Genomic DNA, 17,401 nt, shown 5'->3' with positions numbered 1-17,401 from the left:
TTCTGGATTATACAACACGAATCAACAAAGAATCTGCAATTATTATCAATGTCATTCAGTGCTGCACAGGATAATACCTTATTCATTAGGGCAGGCAAATAACTGCGCAGTTGTGTAATGTTATAGAATTAATGATTTTAAAAGTCTGCAGCATGGATACAGAGGTAACATATACTCAAATGGCTGGATGAATGAGGAAGGAGCTCTGGTATCAACAGCCACAAAGTCTATCCACAAACAGCTTAAAACACCATTGCTGCTCACACAAAATTAGACGAGCTTTCCCAAGTAAAACTGGGTAGGAACCACCTGACCATTCAGCCCTTTACTCTAAAAGATTGAGACGTAGAAGCAGAAGTAGGCCATTCTGCCTTTAAATGAGATCACGACGGATTTGATAATCCTTAAATTCAGTGATTTGACTTTTCTCCATAACCTTCAACTCCTTTATAAAATCTCTACAAAAGCCTTGAAAATATTTAATAACCCAGCTCTACAGTTCTCTGCGGGAAAGAATTACACGGGTTCTGTCATACTCACCACTTGACTTTCTACCTGTTTTTGTGTCAACCACAAACTTGGCGATTATACATTTACTTCTCCTTCCAAATCATTATACATTGTAAATAATTGTGGATCTAGAACCAATCCCTGTGGCAGAACACTTGTTTCAGGTTGTGATCCTGCAAATGTCCCTTACCCCCACTCGCTGTTTTCTATTCATTAGTGCATTAGCATGGATAAAGGATCGGCTATCTCTTAAGTCGCCTGATGTGCAGTACCTTATCAAATGTCTTTTTAATCCAAAATTTTATTACATCCTCTTGCTCCCCTTTATCTATACTGCTTGACACCACCTCAAACAATTCTAACAAATTTGTCAGGCATAATTTCCTCTTCAAGAAGCCATGCTGGCTCTGCTTGATTAGATTATCATCGATATTTAAATGTTTTATTACATCCCTTACAACAATCTAACATTTTCCCAACATCAGATGTTAAGCTAACTAGCCTGCAGTTGCTCGTCCTTTTCGTTCCCTTCCCTTTTGAATAAAGGTGTTAACATCAGCAGTTCTCCAATTCTCCGGCTCATTGGAGAATCTAAGCATTTTCAAAAAAGTTTACTAACAATACATCCACAATCTCACCATCTCCTGGTTCTTCATTTCCCCAGCCTCCTCCTCCAAGGGGACTATATTCACTTTAGCCTCAATTATTTTTGACTTAGTTCAAAGAAGCTTTTATTATCCATTTTTACATTATTTGCAAATTTACCCTCCATTAATTTGCTTACTATTTCTTGGACATCTTTTGTTGGATTTTGAAATTGCTGATTTCTTTGGCTTACCACTAACTTCTGCCGCATTTGATTTTGCTTCTTTAAAGTTGATGTTGACCTTAACACCCTGAGTTAATTATGGTAGTTTGTTCTCTTGCTAGAACCCTTCTTCCTCACTGGGTATATTTTCTTCTAAGTCAAGCTATTTTCTTAAACGTCTGCCATTGTTCATTAACCACCTTTTCTGATGAACTCCTTTCAGTCTAACATGCAGTAAGGTAGTGTAGTAGTCCATGATCATTCTAATTTCAGTCTGTGAAGAACAAACACAGATGGAATTTAAGTTAGCACTTTGCCATTGGCCTCTTAGGAGCTCCTTTTTACTTTGCTTGATAGAGACAAGCCAAATGCAATGAAATCATAGTTCAAACGGTCCTGGACATGTACTGATTATTCCATTTTAATGTCTCCCAGCCTTTGGGAAAGCTGGAATGCAGATTAAAAGGAAGCTTTCAAAATTCACAATTTACACAGATCGCAAAAAAATTTGAGATTATGTTGTTGATAAGTGTGTTAGCAGATCCTTACTTCTGGCCTGTCACGCTGCCTGGGTTATTTTGTCTAGACTGTGAAGTGCAATACTAGAGTCTGCAACTCAATGTTAACCAGAAAGTACAAAAATCAGGAAAAAAACACAACTGTTGGTGGTAGATACAGGACTTGAGTTACACATATAGACTGGAGAAGCTGGGATCATTCTACTTAGGTCACATTTGATATAGGTGTACAAAATGATCAGGCTTTGTAAAGAGTTTCAGTTAGCACAAAGGTCAGGAAATAAGATGCAGATTTAAGATAATCAGTAACAGAACCTCAAATAAAGCAAGTTATAACAATCCAGAATGTGCTGTATGTAAAGCAAATGCAAATCCAACTGTAACTTCCAAAAAGGAATTAGATAAATTCTTGATCAGGGAAAATGTTTCAGGTCTATAGAGGAAAAGAATAGGGAAATGGGACCAATTGAATAACTTTTTCCAAAGTGCTGGCATAGGCGCTATAGACTGAATGTCCACCTTCTGTGTTGCATGATTCTAGGAATATCCAGAATTAAAGTGCAGGCTATTAAGGAAGGTAAACTATCAGTCCTGAACTACAAACCAGTACCTGATTGGGAACATTTTCTCCAGTCTCCCCATCCACTTGAACAGTCCCATGTAGCAATCCACTCCTCTTATTTCTGTCTTTCTCTTCATTCTTCTTGCTCTGCTCTTCCTGTTCTTGCTCATTTTCCTTCTGTCTGTAATTGTAGTCGAAAACCTCTCTCCCAGCGCCCAGATCTATGTCCTGTCTCCACAGGATATCAATCAGATCAATGTCCTAGAACCAGAGAATTCCAACAATTCGATCTGTAGCCAATATTTATTTCAGCAACAAAACAAGATGCATTCATAGTAAGTTGTAAAATAACCAGTCTCTTGAGAGCGAGGTAGAAATGTTTCAATTCTCACTAGCAGACACCAAACTTGACAGTGAATTTAGGAATAAGAGGATGTCATTCAGTCGATCAATCCCATTCCAACATTCAGGTTGATCATGGCTGATCTGTATATCAGTTATCTCTATCCCCATTGACTCGGAGACCCTTAGCATTCTTGATCTAACAAAAACCCATCAACCCTAGTTTTGAAATTTTCTACTTAGCCCCAGCCTCAACAGCTTTTCTGAAGTGCTTGAAATCTCTATTATCTTGTGTGAAGTACCTCCTGACATCACTCCCAAATGACAGCTCAAATCTAGAGGACACGGCACTCGTTCTGAACTCATCTCAGAAAAGTAGTTTCTCCATCTACTCCCTGAATACTCAGCAAGATCACCTCACATTTTCCATTTTCAACAGGAAACAAGCCAAAATTACTCAATTTCTCTTTATAACATACAGAAGCAATTACCCACTAGAATAATTAGATTCTCCATACACCTTCACCCAGGAATGTGTATGCCATTATGTCTATAGTAGCCATGATGTGGAGATGCCATAGTTGGACTGGGGTGGACATGATAAAAAAAAATCATACAACACCCAGGTTTTAGTCCAACATGTTTATTTGAAGACACAAGCTTTCAGACTCTCACTCCTTCGGGTATCAGACAGACAACATTGATCTTTTGTTTATAAATTCTGTGCCCAAAGGATCATAGAACTAATGTGGTGTTGAACAAACTCAAGATGGCTGTTAAATCTTTAAAGCAGTCAGAAAGGATTAATATGCAAATTCCTAAATTTCTTTCAAGTCACTGCCCCAAGATAACTAGGAGGTTTTATCAGTTTCCTCAGTGTATCATTGAGACAGAATCCCAGCTCAGACAATGCAATTTAGGTGTGACACCTTGCTTAGAATCTGGTTGTATATCATCAACTTGGAATCAGGCTGGTTTTACTTCTGAAGTAAAAATTTATAAAATGCCACTGATTGTTTATAACTGGTGTGCTTTTTGAACAAAAGAGAATGTATCTGCAATTAAAAATCTGTAAAGGTAAATCCATCAATTCATGCATGTACACAAAGTGCGAGACAGGCACAGACAGAGGGTGAGGGCGCGAACGTGTGCTGCACTTCTCTAGCTTCCACCCTAAACATTAAAAAAAGCCACCCCCTACAGACAAGCCCGACAAATACACAAGATCTGTTCAGGTGAGGAAGAATGCAATGGCCAGCTGAAGAACGCGCTCAGAATGGGATACGATGCTCAACTTATTGATCACCGGTTCAGACTTGCCACAGTGAAAAACCATAATGACCTCCTCAGAAGACTGACATGGGGGACAACCAATACAACATCTTTGGTTGTCCAGTACTTCCTGGGAGCAGAGAACTTACGCCATGTTTTTCACAGCCTTCAACATATTATCAATGACAACAAGCAACTCGCCAACATTTTCTCTAGGTCTCCAATTCTCACCCTCAAACAACTGCAAAACCTTAAATAAACCATGGTTCGCAGCAAACTATGCAGCCTTCAGGGCAACACTGACCACAACACCATATAACCCTGTCACAGCAACCTCTACAAGACATGTCAGATCAACATGGACACTACCATCACACACAGGCACACCACCCACCATATGTATGGCATATACTCCTGTGACTTGGTCAACGTTATCTACCTCATACAGTGCACGCAATGATGTCCTGAGACACAGTATATTGGCAAAACCATGCAGATACTACAACGGATCAACAGGCAGAGATGTTTTGTCCCAGTGGGGGAACACTTCAGTACTCCAGGACAGTTGGTCTTGGATCTTTGGGCAAGCATCTTCCAGGGCAGACTTCGGGATACATAACGCAGGGTCGCTGAGCAGAGGCTAATAGCCAAGTTTGATACCCACGAGGACAGCCTCAACTGGGATCTTGGTTTCACATTGTGCCACAGGTGACTCCACCACAAAACACTCTTTCACTCTCTTCCCCCCAACCCTCGCGCGCACACACTCTTACCCCCCAACTACCTCTGGCATGCGCACGCACACACACTTTCCTTCGCTTTCTGCCCCTGTTGACATGACCACATTTGATCAATCACGCTTGAAACCAATTGCTGAATTTCCATTTGAAATCCCAGACAGGAGCTCAGAATGCGTTAAGGACAGAAACTTGAGATTAGAGCTATTGCATAGAAGCTCCAATCAGGTACTGCCTAATAGAAATATTCGATTCACTGGCAATTTCCCCCTCCCTCCTGCCCACGTCACATGGTGGTACCACACTGATTTACATATTGCTAGCAGTCAGCTGTAGCAAAGCAGCCTGAACAGTTCCTTCACTCCATCAGGCTCAAGCAGCAAGACAAGCATGATAAGATGTTGCATACATTTACATTTCTCAAAAGGTGCAGTGAGTTCTTTCTACAGAAGCTCCATTTGGCACTCAAACAGAGCACTGGAAAGGTGCACATGGAGCAGTAGGGGGGGGAAAAGGAGGCCAGAGGAAGGCAGGAGAAAGACGAGGAAAACAAATCTAAAGATTAGCTATGCTTGCTCTCAAAATGCAGTCTGAGGTTTCTGCAAAGCATCTCTGGTTGTTTCATGCTCAAAAAGCATTATTTAGATGCAGGTTGTTACTGTATTCTTGGGCATGCTGTTTTGTTGAGCAGCTAAGATGATGGTCTGCTTGACTCACTTGTCCCTTTAAAGGCATGTTCAGCTGTCGCTGTGGGGAAGGGCTCTCAGTAGATAAAGCAGCTGATTTAAATTGGAGACAAACAGAACTATAACGTTTCTATAAGTATAATGTTTTCAGTACACTGTTTGAAATGCATACTGAAACAGATTATCAAAGTGTCACAACCCAGTAGGCACCAATGAATTCAGAGCAACTCAGTTTATCATTAAATATTAGGCCTTGAAACCAACTTGAAAGTGGAAGAAGAAAGGGTGACTGCTTTAAACAGACTGCCACTGCAGCCCATTGGTCTCAGTCACAAGCTCGGCTGATTAGTGACTTCAGCCCAGTCTGGAGGTGGACAGATGACATGTTTAATTAAACTTAGAAGCGTGGTCAATCCAGAGAAAAATGACTTCTTAACCAGCAGACTGCTTAGGTCAAGGTGACCTCTGAAAATCAGTGGAGACTTTAAAATGGTTGGACTTAAAAGCTGCAACAGCGAAATGAACCCAACACTTTTCTTATTAAATAAGAAGTAGTTTGAAAGATTGCAGCAATAAAATTTAAAAACGCAGCTCACACAAACAGCTCCAGATGATCCCTGCTACCTTGTACAAGAAGGGCTGCGAGCATAACATTTTAATTTTTAAGTACCCATTTCATCTTCAGTGCTTCCTCTTGTCCTCATGGATAAAGGGTCATAGCTATTTTTGACTTTACATAAGCTGTGTGTTATGCTGGCAGCCAGCGCGTTCCAGAATACTGCAATGGGTTAGGCTGCTGATTATCTCTTAGCACTCCAAGAGTGAGGAGCAGGGGCAGCAGTCTGTCTAGACTGGCCCAATTGTGTTGCAAGGAGTCACATGGTAAATCGGCATAATCCTTATTTATCTGCCAATTGCTCAGTTGTTATCCAGTATAAATTACTGTCCACATCAGTCCTTGCAAAGTCCCACACCCATTTTCAAAGGATGAGAATTTGAGTGCAACCTTTAGAGGGGGATTCAAATGAACTAAAAGAGCAACATGATTTTTCCAGTACTTATTCTAACCCCAGTCCCAAACCATTTTCATTTTTGTGCAATTTTCTGCTTATCATCTTTCTACTCCTTTTGTAACAAAGTTCATCCATTACCAAGATTCTCACTCCAACAAAATAAAATTCGATATTAATTTAAGAGTTCGATCAACTGAATTGTTCATAGAATCATACCCTACCGAACTCATCTCCACCTATCTGGACTCCATTTTCTCCCCTTTGGTCCAGGAACTCCCCACCTACATCCGTGACACCACCCAAGCCCTCCACCTCCTCCAGAACTTCCAATTCCCTGGCCCCCAACACCTCATTTTCACCATGGACGTCCAGTCCCTATACACCTGTATTCCTCAGGCAGATGGCCTCAAGGCCCTCCGCTTCTTCCTGTCCGGCAGGCCTGACCAGTCACCCTCCACCGACACCCTCATCCGCCTAGCCGAACTCATCCTCACCCTCAACAACTTCTCTTTCAATTCCTCCCACTTCCTACAGACAAAGGGGGTGGCCATGGGTACCCGCATGGGCCCAAGCTATGCCTGCCTCTTTGTAGGTTACATGGAACAGTCCCTCTTCCACACCTACACAGGCCCTAAACCCCACCTCTTCCTCCGTTACATTGATGACTGTATCAGCGCTGCCTCTTGCTCCCCAGTGGAGCTCAAACAGTTCATTTATTTCACCAACACTTTCCACACCAACCTCAGGTTCACCTGGGCCATCTCCAACACATCCCTCACCTTCCTGGACCTCTCAGTCTCCATCTCAGGTAACCAGCTAAAAACTGATGTCCATTACAAGACCACTGACTCCCACAGCTACCTAGAATACACCTCCTCCCAACCACCCTCCTGCAAAAATTCCATCCCCATTCCCAATTCCTCCGCCTCCGCCGCATCTGCTCCCAGGATGAGACATTCCACTCCCACACATCCCAGATGTCCACGTTCAAGGACCGCAACTTTCCCCCCCGCAGTGGTCGAGAACGCCCTTGACCGCGTCTCCAGCATTTCCCGCAACACATCCCGCCCCCGCCACAACCGCCCTAAGAAGATCCCCCTCGTTCTCACATACCACCCCACCAACCTCCGGATACAACGCATCATCCTCCGACACTTCCGTCATCTACAATCCAACCCCACCACCTAAGCCATTTTTCCATCCCCACCCTTGTCTGCCTTCCGGAGAGACCACTCTCCGTGACTCCCTTGTCCGCTCCACACTCCCATCCAACCCCACCACACCCAGCACCTTCCCCTGCAACCGCAGGAAGTGCTACACTTGCCCCCCACCTCCTCCCTCACCCCCATCCCAAGCCCCAAGATGACTTTCCATATTAAGCAGTTGTTCACATGCACATCTGCCAATGTGGCATACAATATCTACTGTACCCGGTGTGGCTTCCTCTACACTGGTGAAACCAAGCGGAGGCTTGGGGACCGCTTTGCAGAACACCTCCGCTCGGTTCGCAATAAACAACTGCACCTCCCAGTCGCGAACCATTTTAACTCCCCCTCCCATTCTTTAGATGACATGTCCATCATGGGCCTCCTGCAGTGCCACAATGATGCCACCCAAAGGTTGCAGGAACAGCAACTCATATTCTGCTTGGGGACCCTGCAGCCCAATGGTATCAATGTGGACTTCACAAGCTTCAAAATCTCCCCTTCCCCCACTGCATCCCAAAATCAGCCCAGCTTGACCCCACCTCCTCAACCTGTTCTTCTTCTCACCTATCCCCTCCTCCCACCTCAAGCTGCACCTCCATTTCCTACGTACTAACCTCATCCCGCCTCCTTGACCTGTCTGTCCACCCTGGACTGACCTATCCCCTCCCTACTTATACTCTCCTCTCCACCTATTTTCTTTTCTCTCCATCTTTGGTCCGCCTCCCCCTTTCTCCCTATTTATTCCAGAACCCTCTCCCAAGGGTCTCGGCCCAAAACGTCAGCTTTTGCGCTCCTGAGATGGTGCTTGGCCTGCTGTGTTCATCCAGCTCCACACTTTGTTATCTTGGATTCTCCAGCATCTGCAGTTCCCATTATCTCAGGCCCTTTGGCCGATTGAGTCTGCACTGACAAAAAAAACTTCTAAATCTACACTCGTCCCGTTTGTCTTTTATCTAGTGTCTCAATCTGTTCTGACAGGCATGCAAGTATCATCATGGAGGTGAACCTGGGGGTGCAGGTTAGAGGCCAACTCTTTGAGTTGAGGAATAGAGTTAACGTTTCATCAACCCAAAATATTAAGTCTTAACCTAACCTGATATTTCCAGCATTTTTGTTTTTACTTCCATATTTCCAGTATCTACAGTTGGGGAGACAGTGGCCTAGTGGTATTATTGCCAAACTGTTAATCCAGAAAACCAAATAATGCTCTGGAGACCCAGGTTCAAGCCCTGCCACAGCAGATGGTAGAATTTGAATTCAGTAAGTAGTATCTGGAATTAAAAATCCAATGATGACCATTAAACAATTGCTGATTGTCAGAAAAAGCCACCTCGTTCACCAATGTCCTTTAGGGATGGAAATTGACATCCTTACCTGGTCTGGCCTACACGTTACTCCATACCCTCAGCAATGTGGTTGACTCTGAACTGCCCTCTGGGCAATTAAGGATGGGCAATAATTGCTGCCTAGCCAGCGATGCCTCATCTCATTAATGAATTTTAAAAAGCATTTTGCACTTAAATAGAGTCCCTTCCAATTTCAACTGAAGGTGGCAGACTCTATCTTAACAGCCAGAAAACAACACAGGAGCTGCCTAGACAACAAAGCGTGGAGCTGGATGAACACAGCAGGCCAAGCAGCATCTTAAGGGCACAAAAGTTGACGTTTCGGGCCTAGACCCTTCATCAGAGAGGGGGATGGGGAAAGGACTCTGAAATAAATGAGGAGGGGGGTGGGGGGGAGAGGCGGACTGAAGATGGATAGAGGAGAAGATAGGTGGAGAGGAGTATGTGGGTGGGGAGGTAGGGTGGGGATAGGTCAGTCTGGGAAGGATGGACAGGTAAAGGGGGCTGGATGAGGTTAGTAGGTAGGAAATGGAGGTGCGGCTTGAGGTGAGAGGAGGGGATAGGTGAGCAGAAGAACAGGTTAGGCAGGCTGGGACGAGCTGAGCTGATTTTGGCAGCCTGCTTAACCTGTTCTTCCTCTCACCAATCCCCTCCTCCATTTCCTACCTACTAACCTCATCCCGCCCCCTTGACCTGTCTGTCCTCCCCGGACTGACCTATCCTCTCCCTAACTCCCCACCCACACTCTCCTCTCCAACTACCTTCTCCTCGATCAATCTTCAGTCCACCTCCCCCTCTCTCCCTATTTATTTCAGAATCCTCTCCCTATCCCCCTTTTCTGATTAGGGGTCTAGACCCGAAACGTCAACTTTTGTCCTCCTAAGATGCTGCTTGGCCTACTGTGTTCATCCAGCTCCACACCTTGTTATCTTGGATTCTCCAGCATCTGCAGATCCCATTATCTTTGATCACAGGAGGAGCCTAGCCTCAGTCTGTGTGGGGTTAGTCAATTACAACCAAGACAGTGAAGTGATAAGATACATTACGGGCTGAACTGGGCTCCACCAGACAATTCTACAGACAACCTTGGACTAAAAATGTTTTATTATTTGTGAATGTAACCAGGAAATCATATTTATTTATTCTTTAATGGGATGTGGGTGTCACTGGCAAGGCCAGCATTCATCGCAGAATCCCAGTTCCCCTTGAACTGATTGAGGCTTACAGTGCCAATTTCAGTGGGCAGTCAAGAGTCAACCACATTGAAGTCACCCGGCCAGACTGGGTAAGGAAGCAGATTTCCTTCCCTACAAAAGGAGACTAGTGAACCAGATGCCTTTTTTTAAAAAAAAGAAAGCAATAATGACTCTCTGATGAAGGGTCTAGGCCCGAAACGTCAAGCTTTTGTGCTCCTGAGATGCTGCTTGGCCTGCTGTGTTCATCCAGCCTCACATTTTATTATCTTGGAATTCTCCAGCATCTGCAGTTCCCATTATCTATGATTCTCTACTAGACCAGCTTTTAACAAATTCAAATTTCACTATTTGCCATGGTGGGGCTCGAATGCATGACCTAGGACATTAGCCACGTATCTCTGGATCACAAATCCAGTTACACCACCATTTTACCATCAACTGCTCTCTGAACCTGACCAGACAATGGAGGCTATATCTTTTGAGGTGAAGGAGGAAACAACTGGTGACCGAAAAACAAGACGGGAAAGAAAGAAAGTGGGGGCTGCAGATGCTGGAGAATCGGAGATAACAAGACGTAAAGCTGGATGAACACAGCAGGCCAAGCAGCCTCAGAGGAGCAAGAAAGCTGACGTTTCGGGTCTGGACCCTTCTTCTACAAACTTGCACTACAAGGGGAAAGAAGAGGTTGACATTTTTCTCCCCAAAAAGGAAGATAAGATCTTACTACTACTGCAATCACTTCACACAGGAAAACTATGCAACTCAATAATTATGGGATAGTCTGACCAGAAACTATCCAAATTAGGTCCCACTCTATAACCTGCTGCCTGTCATTACTACATGTATTTGATGAACAGAAATTGAGTCAATGAGGGGTCTTCTGGCATAGTGGTAGTGTCCTTACTTCTCAGCAGGAAACCTGGGTTCAAATCCCACCTGCTCCACAGCTATGTCATAATATTGCTGAACAGGTTGGTTTAAAAAACCCAAACAGAATTGACAATCATTCTGTAGTACAGGTTAGAATCAACAGAATCTGCTATGCTATGGGCTCTGGGACAATGAAGCAACCTTGCAAAGGCAGAAAGCTACACATCACATAGTATAAATAGCACAGTGTGGGCAGAGTTAGAACAGGCTAAAAAGATCAAGAGAGGCACATGGGCATGAACACAAAAAGAAAGCAGCTGAATCTACCTAATGTAATGTTAACCATCTTTCCACAGACGTTGCCAGATCTGGTGAGTTTTTCCAGTATTTCTGTACTTATAATAACAACTTTTCCCTGAGTAATCTGCTGTTCTTGGACAGGACAGAACACTCTCACCAATTTCCAAAGCTATATCTCAACATAAAGTAGAACTCCCACATTAGAACAAAGCAGTCCCGTGGTGACAAGCCCCAGTTGAACTGGCATTTGCAAGTCATTGATCAAGTTAAAAGCACATCTTGATTCCACAATGTAGGATCTCTTTAAATATTAGATTATTGACCAACAAATCAATTTGTTGCAATTATTAAAAATGCAAGCTATTTTCAAGTGTACAGGAAATCCAATGTAGCTAATACCTTCTGTTAGCAATCAGATTAGAATGGTACAATCCTTTTAAAGTAGACATGGGGATAAACCATAGTCTGGTATTTTGAATTCTGTGCTGAACAATGTGAACCGCTGGTTTGAAGATTCACAACCCCTTGCAGATCATGACATGCATGAGTGGATGGCTCAGCAAAATTGAGATCAAAGAGTTAACCAGTTGTATTTGTTCTGCTGCGTAGTTAACTGAATCATCTAAACTAGAGACCTCATTATTCGTCATGAAATATTAATCCACGCTTTCATGTTTGGTCAGGAGTGATGACCATCCATTTGTAGACAGCTTTATCCAGGCAACTAGACAGTCTCAGCCACTCTGACGCAATAAGCACCGACCCAGTTAGGAAAGGAAATGGTGAGGTTTTTTTGGATAGGTGCAAGGGTGAAGTGGGGGACTGGTTGCGAAGCAATATATTAAGAGAAAAACTCAAACAAGGAAGATCGGCTTCAAATGTGTCAATGCCGTCAGGCATTCAAATGCAATGCCCCATAGAAAAATAACCAATGGCGATAGAAGAAGAAAGAAAGAAAAAAATTAAGGAAACTCTCAAGACACGAATAACGAAATTATAACCTCCAGTGAGGTATCCATACTGAGCACAAAACTTGTGTTTCTGTTTGCAGTCGCCTGGCTTGGATTGGTCAGATGTACAGTACAAACAAGTTCAAAGATTTAACATCAATAAATTTTGATCCAAAGACCCAGCATTTACTATTAAACAGTCTCTAGGTTAAAGGGGTTACTTAACTGCTCTTTGAAGGAAAATAAGTAATGAATAGGAAATTGGCTAACAGGAAGCAATCAGCAAACATGAATGGGTCATTTTCAGGTCATCCACATGTGATTGGTACTGGGATCGCAAACAGTAAGACAGGGAAGAGGAGAAGATAGATAGGTAAAAATGGGGACTCCAGAAAAACCTGATAAAAACTATGAGTGAAATAAAACAGTTTTGCTGTGCTGAAAGGACACCTTGGGTGGCATGGCAGCTCAGTGGTTAGCACTGCTGCCTCCCAGCATCAGGAACCCTGGTTCAATTCCACCCTCAGGTGACTGTGTGTAGAGTTTGCACATTCTCCCTGTGTCTGTGCGGGTACTCCAATTTCCTCCCACAGTCCAAAGATGTGCAGGCTAGGTGGACTGGCCATGCTAAATTACCCAGTGTTCAGGGATGTGCAGTTTAGGTGGATGGGGTGGGGGTGGGGCCGGGTCTGAGCGGGATGCTCCGAGGGTCAGCGTGGACATGTTGGACCAAAGCACCTGTTTCCACACTGTATGGATTTTATGAACGTTGTGATGGGACTTACATTTTGAAGATGGATAAAAGACAAGGAAAGTGGCACTCGGGTTCTAAACTTATTGAACTCGATATGGCCTCATAAAAACCGCAAGGTCTTCAAACAGAAGGTGTGTGTTGAGGCTTGCTTAAGCACTGCAGCAGGCCCAAGACAAAAATGGTGGCAATGGGAACATGGTGGTGTGTTAAAGTGGCAGGCAACTGGGAGCTCTAGTCATTTTTATGGACAGAATGTAGGTGTTCCACAAAGCGATCACTTGGTCTTGCATTTCATCTCCCCAACATACAGCAGACAACACTGAGCAGTGAATACAGTAGTGAGTGAAGCGCTTCACCTGGCAAGTGTGTGTCTAGGGCCTTGAACAATGGAGTGAAAAGGTGTATGGGGAAGATGTGTTGCAACTCCTGTGACTGCAAGGGAAAATGGCATGGGGGTAGTGGAGTGTAGGAGTGGACCAAGGTATCCCAGAGGGAACAGTACTTGTAGAACACTGACAAGGAAGGAGAAAGTGTGCGTCTGATGGTAACATCCCACACTAGGTGGCAGAAATGGCAGCCTATGATCCACCTTCTGATTTGTTTGTTCATATGGTAAAGTCGCCCAATGTTTGCCACTGCCAAGAAAACAAGTATTATGCACATAAATGACGAAAGAAAAGGAGCTGTCAATTTTGAGCAACTTTTGTATGGTATTCATGTTGCTGGAATTTACTGATCCAGAGAAAGTACATGTGCCTGGTCTGATAACAATGAAAACCCAAATGTACAACACATTCCAGCCAACACCCAAAAAAATGACATGACCAAAGAACTACACAAACTAGAAATCAGAAACAAAAAAAATTGCTAGAAAAACGCAGGTTGGGCAGCATCTGTGAAAAGTTAACAGTTCCAGTCCAGTGACCCTTCTTCAGAACTGTTTTCAGCTGAGGTTAGAATGGTACAAATACTGAAAATGGGATGGGGTGAGGAAGAAGTAACCAATAGGTGGAGATGGAGCCCAGTGAGACAGAAAACCAGTGGAAAGACAAAAGGAACAGGTAAAGGTCAGCCCAGGAGAATGAATAGCTCTAAGGGGGACCATTAGTGGCTAACAATGGGTTGTGGGTGGTAGTAGTCAAGGCCTGATGTGTGGGGGTTGGGGGTAAGGACATGGGAGAAAATGTTCAGGCCTTAAGATTATTGAACTCAATATTGAGTCCTGAAAGCTGCAGGGTTCTTAAGTGGAAAATGTGATGCTGTTCTTCCAGCAAGCCTGAGATAGAGGTGTTGGCCAGAGAACAAGGTAGTGTGTAAAAGTGCCGGGCAACTAGAAGTTCAAGCTTATTTTTGCAGAATGTACGTGCTTCGCAAAGTGCTTGCCCTGTCTGTGTTTCACTTTCCCACTGTACAGCAAGCCAGATTGTGAGCAGCAAACACAGTAGACTAGATTGTGCGAAGTGCATGTAAATCACTGATTCACCTGGAAGGTGGTCTGGGGCTTTGGGTAGTGAGAAGGTGGAAGGAAGGAAACGAAAAGAATGGTGATACACCTGCTGCAGGGAACGGTGTTGGGAGTGAAGGAAGAGTGGATGAAGGTGTCCCAGAGGGAATGGTCCCTGCAGAAGGCTGACAAGAGGGGGAAGGGGAATTTGCATCTGGTCGCAGCATCCCGCTGGATGCACATGTCTGGATGTGTATGCTGGAGTGGTGGGACCGGGCGGGGGGGTGGATCCTCTCACCATGTGGGAGGCAAGAAGACAGGAGAGGGTCAAAGTGCACGAATTGGATCAGACATGGACATGACTAAGGGCCCTATCAATGAGGTGGATAAACCTCTGCTAAGGAAGGTGGTTGACACTTCAGAGACCCCCTTGTCGAAGCTGTTATCATCAGAATAGAAAAGTGATGACACCTGGGAGAATGGAATAGTGTGTTTATAGGAAGCATGGTATGATGATATATACTTGACATAACTGTTAGAGGCTGTGAGTTTGTAATGGACATTGGTGTCCAGCCTATCCCCAGAAATGGAAACCAATGCCAAAGGAGGGAAGGGGGGAGTCAGATGAACCAAGTGAAGGAAAGTGGTGTTGGGAATTAGAAGCAAAACTAATTAATTTTTCCAATTCCAGACAAGAGAGTAAAGCACTGATGATGTCATTGACATACAGGAGAGTCAGTTGTGGGCAGCGGCCGGAATAGGACTGAAATAAGGAATGTTCCACATATGCCACAAAGAGACAGGCATAACAGGGGCCCAGGCAAGTACCCAGGGCCACATGGTTGACCCAAGGGGGTTGAGGAAAGAGTTAAAGGAGGAGTTGTCCAAAACAGCTCTGCAGAACACCTACTTTCTGTACATAAAACGACCCTGAGCTTCCTGTTGCCTGCCACTTCAACACCACCCCTGACTAACACGTCTTGGCTTACTGTAGTGCTCCAACAAAGCTCAATGCAGGTTGGAAAAACAGCATCTTATTTTTCACTTAGGAACCCTGCAATCATTTGGAGTCAATAACAGAGTTCAACAATTTCAGGGCCTCAGCATCTTCTCCCATGTCCTTACTCTAAACCCCAATCACCAGACTATAACATATGGACTGCTACCACAAACAACCCTTATCAGCTACTAATGGTCCCCACTGGCAGCTGTTAATTCTCCCAGGCTGACCTTTACCCATTCCTTTATCTGCCCAACTGTTTTTCTCTATCTCTCTGGGCTCCATTGCCACTTATCTTTTACGCCTCCCCTGTCCCATCTTCAGTTAAAATCAGTTCCGAAGAAGGGTCACTGGGCCTGAAACATCAACTGTTTTCTCCCTACAGATACTGCCAGACTTGCTGAGTTTTTCCTATAATTTGTTCTTGTGATTTGACATGCATAATTTAGTGATAAATTACCATATTATGTTGGTTTACTTCTTCAAGGTCATGTAACATTTCATACTCTAAGAATATCCCCAAAACAGTCAGCCCAAATTCTCACCCTCATTCACGCAAACCGATGTCACTATGTCAAAACACAGCATTTGCTTAAAACCATTCCAGCTAGAGAGGATTAGGCATTTCACTTAAGCCATCTGCAAGTTCATGAAGCAATACAATTAGAAACACTTCTAAACACAGGGCTGATTAATCTTAAATCGAAACCTGAAAGCATCTAGATCCTACTTTGGAGGTGTCTGCAAGGTTATTGTAGTCTTCAGTCAACATGGCATTTAACCATGCAACTCCTTTCCTGCAGCCCCCAGTTCACACAGGGACCAAAAGGCTGCTGTAGCAAACAGTCTTTCATGTGACATTAAATCTACACAGTCTGTCTGTATTCCCTGCTAAGTGTCACAATACTTGTCAAGCAATGTAATACCAATAATTATCTTCCTTGTGTTACATATCCTTTTGTACCCCTCAGTGCTCATTACCAAAGATTAAATAAGCACTGTAGTTCAATGTCCATGAACATGCCTGCATTTGACACAGATTGTTCAGCAGTCAACTACATGCTTTGTTGGTAGCTCATGTTTGATATAATTAGTATATAGGCATGATTTTCAGCATTAGTTTATTTAAAAGGCAAAAAAATCCACAGACAGGCTCGTCTTTTACTATACTGAGACAATCAGAAGTAAAACTGAACAAGCAGAGTTTTCACTGCCAGTTTGTAATTATTCATGTAAACATCAACACATCAGACTAGATGCCAACACGAGGCATCACAGAACAGTGATGCATGTTTTTACACCTTCAGGTTTCAGAAAGAGATGGGAAAAGGATGAAGGGGGTAGTGAAAGTGAGTGGAAGAGAACATGCAAAGCAAGCTGACAACATTCTCTAGAAGGGGAAGAAACTCTCAGAATGCCATTCATTGTTTCACAAGGTTACAGACACCACAGAAATACAGCTTGTTACTGTAGTGGCCTATTTGAAGGAGAAAAAGACTTACATTCATCTAGAATCTTTCACGCAGAATTTCAAAGCTCTTCATGGTCAATAAGGCCAATAAAGGTATTTTTGAAGCATAGATACTGTCATAATGTAATAACAGTACAGCCTATAAATAGTCAGATACAAACACATGCCCAGACTGGAATATCCAGAGACCAAAAGCAAAGCTACAGAAAAAAAGCACTCTCCAGAGAGAGGGCCTTCTCGGGTTCAGTATTAGAATGCCCATCATCTTGAAGAGAAAGGAGGGTAGGGAGCATTCAGACATCTGTGGGCTTACGGTGGCTGGAGAGAAGGAGAGAAGGAGAGAAGGAGAGAAGGAGAGAAGGAGAGAAGGAGAGAAGGAGAGAAGGAGAGAAGGAGAGAAGGAGAGAAAGAGAG

The 17,401-nt window shown here is 43.7% G+C and overlaps 1 protein-coding gene across 2 annotated transcripts in view; it reads right to left on the bottom strand.

Annotated features, from left to right (window-relative positions):
• Positions 1–17,401, bottom strand: part of nfe2l1b (nfe2 like bZIP transcription factor 1b) — a 46,555-nt gene that overhangs the window by 13,720 nt on the left and 15,434 nt on the right. Inside the window, exon 2 of one of the 2 annotated variants that reach the window (XM_048560503.2) lies at positions 2,447–2,659. The exons of the other annotated variant lie outside the window; for it this stretch is intronic. Within the exon in view, the coding sequence (XP_048416460.2) occupies positions 2,447–2,659 (213 nt within the window). The remainder of the gene's footprint in view (positions 1–2,446; positions 2,660–17,401) is intronic. 2 annotated transcript variants of the gene reach the window in all.

Source organism: Stegostoma tigrinum, chromosome 31 (assembly GCF_030684315.1).
Source record: "Stegostoma tigrinum isolate sSteTig4 chromosome 31, sSteTig4.hap1, whole genome shotgun sequence".
NCBI lineage: Eukaryota > Metazoa > Chordata > Chondrichthyes > Orectolobiformes > Stegostomatidae > Stegostoma > Stegostoma tigrinum.
Note: the sequence above shows the minus strand (reverse complement) of the source record. Positions and strands in the feature narration are given on the sequence as shown.